Source organism: Camelina sativa, chromosome 6 (genome assembly GCF_000633955.1).
Source record: "Camelina sativa cultivar DH55 chromosome 6, Cs, whole genome shotgun sequence".
NCBI classification, from domain to species: Eukaryota; Viridiplantae; Streptophyta; class Magnoliopsida; order Brassicales; family Brassicaceae; genus Camelina; species Camelina sativa.
The window spans coordinates 13,877,961-13,881,508 of NC_025690.1; the positions used below are offsets into that span (position 1 = coordinate 13,877,961).

The window sequence follows — 3,548 nt, forward strand, 5'->3', positions numbered from 1 at the left end:
TTTTTTTTTTTTTTTTTTTTTTTTTTGAAGTATCAACTTGGTCAGGTTTGGTTTGTATTAAATTTTAGTATTGCTATAAAATACAGTAATATTGATTTCTCAAATGTCACAAATAAATTATCTCTACCAGTTCAAAATTCATCCGGTTACATCAGAAAGTCTTTTGTTTGACTAAACCTATGCTCTAATGAAGAATATTTTTATTTTCCTCTTTATTGAAAATATTTAAAATTATACCAAAAAAAAAGTTTGGTATACAATAATAGTACCAGAAATGTAAGGAATATTATTATTATTATTATTATTTGGATATAATGATTGCAACAACAGTCCTTTTACTGGTAAAAGGTTGGTTATGATCACTGATCACAACGTAAGCAAACATATTATTTCCGAGTGTACCTAGCTGTAGATTGTCTGATACATCTCATCTAACCTCATAATTTTTCCTGGATTATTAAGTGTGTTTGGTATATCAGCTAGTAGTAGTACACATCTTTTGTATTTGGCTGAATTATCTTTAATAACATTTCCCAATAATTGTCCAAATTATTTCCAAAATATTATTTTGTTTACTTGCTTTTGGTTTAAACTTTAAACATAACATTTGTTGATAACATGTTAAACCATCTGCAACAACTATCAAACAAAAATTGCGATTTCCTTATTGATATGAATTATCGTAAAAAAATACTGTTATATTAATACTTTGTTTTATATCGTGGTTAAGTAATCATTTCATAGTATATTAACAAAAAAGTAATAATTTCATAGTTTGTTTTTCACGTCGACCGATACGGGGTACAATTTACAAAAACCACAAAGGTTAAATAAAAGACAGCGTTGCGTTAAGAAAACGACGTCGGCTTTGGCATCGTTCGCGGGACCCCAAGTTGGTCACACGTGCGTTTGTGCTTCTTTTTGATGATTTTATAGATATTCCACAAACGAACCTTTCCCAAAAGTAATTTATTCGAAAAACACCCCGATAAAAACAAATCGATCAAATTAGTCCCCCTACACAAATCGCGAAAATGATCAGAGTTGTACACCAAATCATATTAATATACAAATTTGGATCTCTTTATTTATTACTTACTTATTTAGTGTCCTTTTTTTCTTCACAGTGCAACCACGCTTACCCCATTTATTTAAATCTCTTGCTTCTAAATAACAAATACAAGATTACACATATTTTAGACCTTTTTTTGAAAACGTTAAAATCTAATTATGTGTTTTTTTTTATATAGTAATTGTATTCTTGAGGGGGTAATTAAAAGTGAAAAAAGAATCTCGAATATATCATGACCGAGAAACCGACTCAGCAAGTTTCCCGATTCGTTGGACTAGTTCAGGAGATAACTTCTTAACCGGTTTCTTCTCCTTCTCCGGTCTAAAATCAAAACCAAGTGCATCCGATACTTCTTCGGAGCTCCATCCAGCTTTTCGGAGCGACTCCGAGAACCGACCCGCTTTCAAAAGCAACGCATCAAGAACCGCTTGATTGTCTAAAATCACCATTTCACCCTCAAAGAATCCAGATGCTGACACGTGTACAATATCATCGACGTCGGATTCGCTCCACCCGCCTCCTCTTAAAACCGACCCGATCCGGTTCACGTAATCGTCGACCCATTTCGGCGTCTCTGATCTTGGTAAATCTAGAAACCTCTCCGGCGACGAAGAGTGTGACGACGACATGGAAGAAGCAGAGTTTCTCCTCCGTCGATCAACCGCCGCGTCACTCCAAAACTCAACCCATCTCGGTGTACCCGACCCATGAACCCGACCCGAATCTAAACTCATTCTTGAAAAATTAGACGACGAAGATGGCCCGGCTGATTTCTCACTAACCGAACGCTGCTTAGTTAAAACAACCGGACACGTGCCGGAGCCTCTGAACAAAGACTCACGCTCGAAGAAATCAGAAAGATCCGACCCGCAACAGAAAATCCGGGTCTCATCAATGTAAAAAACCGGGTTACCCGCTAAAGACGGGTTACAAGGAATATAGCAGTGATCAAAGATTGGTATCATCAAAGGAGCTCTTTTGAGAGCATTCCTCGCGACCCGTAAAGCTTTTTCCGGGTCGGACGGTCGTAAACCCCAAGACTTGCTCCAGAGAGTGTTCCTCGCGATCTGAAACGAGACGGCGGCGATGGGAAGATCGATCATAGCCCTTAGATGAAGACGAGCTCCGGGAGAACGCCAGTCTGGGAAACCAGCTCCGACGGGTAAACCGGCGGTGAGAACAGCACGGAGGTCAGGTGGGAAAGCGAATGCGAACTCTGCTTCGGCTATGGCGAATTCGGAGTCGGTTAAACCCGGTTGGACTTGGATCCTCGAGGTGTGTAAGTGTGAGATGACTTGATCAGCTAGAGATGAGAAAGAGACGAGACTGTTTCTTACAGTTGGTGTCGTTGGTGCAGCGGCTCGTGCTGAGAGACGACGGAGACCCGCGGCGTGTGATGGTCTGAGACCGGTCATTCTCCGATCAACGTCGACCATTTTACTCTTTTTTGGGGAAGGTGAAAGAAGAAAACTTTGGAGTAAGAGAGATGTGAGAAAGTGTGAAACTTTATGAGTTATGGGGTTTCAGATTATGTCTGATAGGCCAAGAGAGAGAGAGAAGTGTTGATGGAAAAAAAATGGGAGCTTTGGTTTATTTATAGCAAGTTTTATTGGTGGGGTTCTTCTAGTTATTGTCTTTTATAATTGTATATAATAATATGGTTTTTATGAGATATGGAAATTGTGGTGACAAGAAGAAAAAAGGGTGTGTGATTGTGGGAATCTGTAGTGACTTCATCGACTAGACTAATTTTGATGATTAATAAAGTGTTTTGTATTTTTCTTCTTCTTCTTTCATTTGAGAGATTCTTCTTTTTAAGTTTTTTAGTTTTGTGTTAATTATGTAAAATGAAGAGCCATTCAGATACCTTTCTGATCGGTTTAGACTTTTGTTTTTAAGTTCTCTTATTCACACGGCTCTGATTTTCTTGGAAACAAAGTGTAGGACCCTTGCGTTAAGTGGATGCAAGCATGGTTATTATTCAAAAATCTGATTTATCCACATTAATCTTTAAATAGAGATAGAGTCGGTTCATTATTTTTTTCCTTAAGCATAACTAACGCGATTTAGATCTGAATGAAATTGAGAACTATCATATAAATATTATTTCACAGTTTTTTTTTTTTTTTAACATGTAATAGCTTAAGAACTAGAGAATTGACATTTAAATCAAATTTGAGGATAAGGGCTTAATATGAGAATTTCAAATTATATTATGTTATTTCTTTACTCAACTTTTTTTCTTTTTGACAGCAGTCATTTTTTTGTATAGATTAACTGAATAAAAAATATAATGCAGTTCTTACAAGTCGAAGTATTACAAACTAAAAACGATAATTTATATACTTAAGTTGGGTTAAGTTCAGTTATTACAGAAACATTAACAAGAAAACGTACGTAAACATATTTTATGATATCATTATATAACTTAGGCGAATTAGATATCAACTCACAATTTGTTTTTTTTTTTTTTTTT

The 3,548-nt window shown here is 36.2% G+C and overlaps 1 protein-coding gene across 1 annotated transcript; it reads right to left on the reverse strand.

Annotated features, from left to right (window-relative positions):
- Positions 1,062-2,668, reverse strand: LOC104791258. The gene has a single exon (XM_010517091.2). It carries the CDS (start codon positions 2,506-2,508, stop codon positions 1,303-1,305), a length of 1,206 nt encoding a protein of 401 aa, XP_010515393.1. The 5' UTR covers positions 2,509-2,668; the 3' UTR covers positions 1,062-1,302.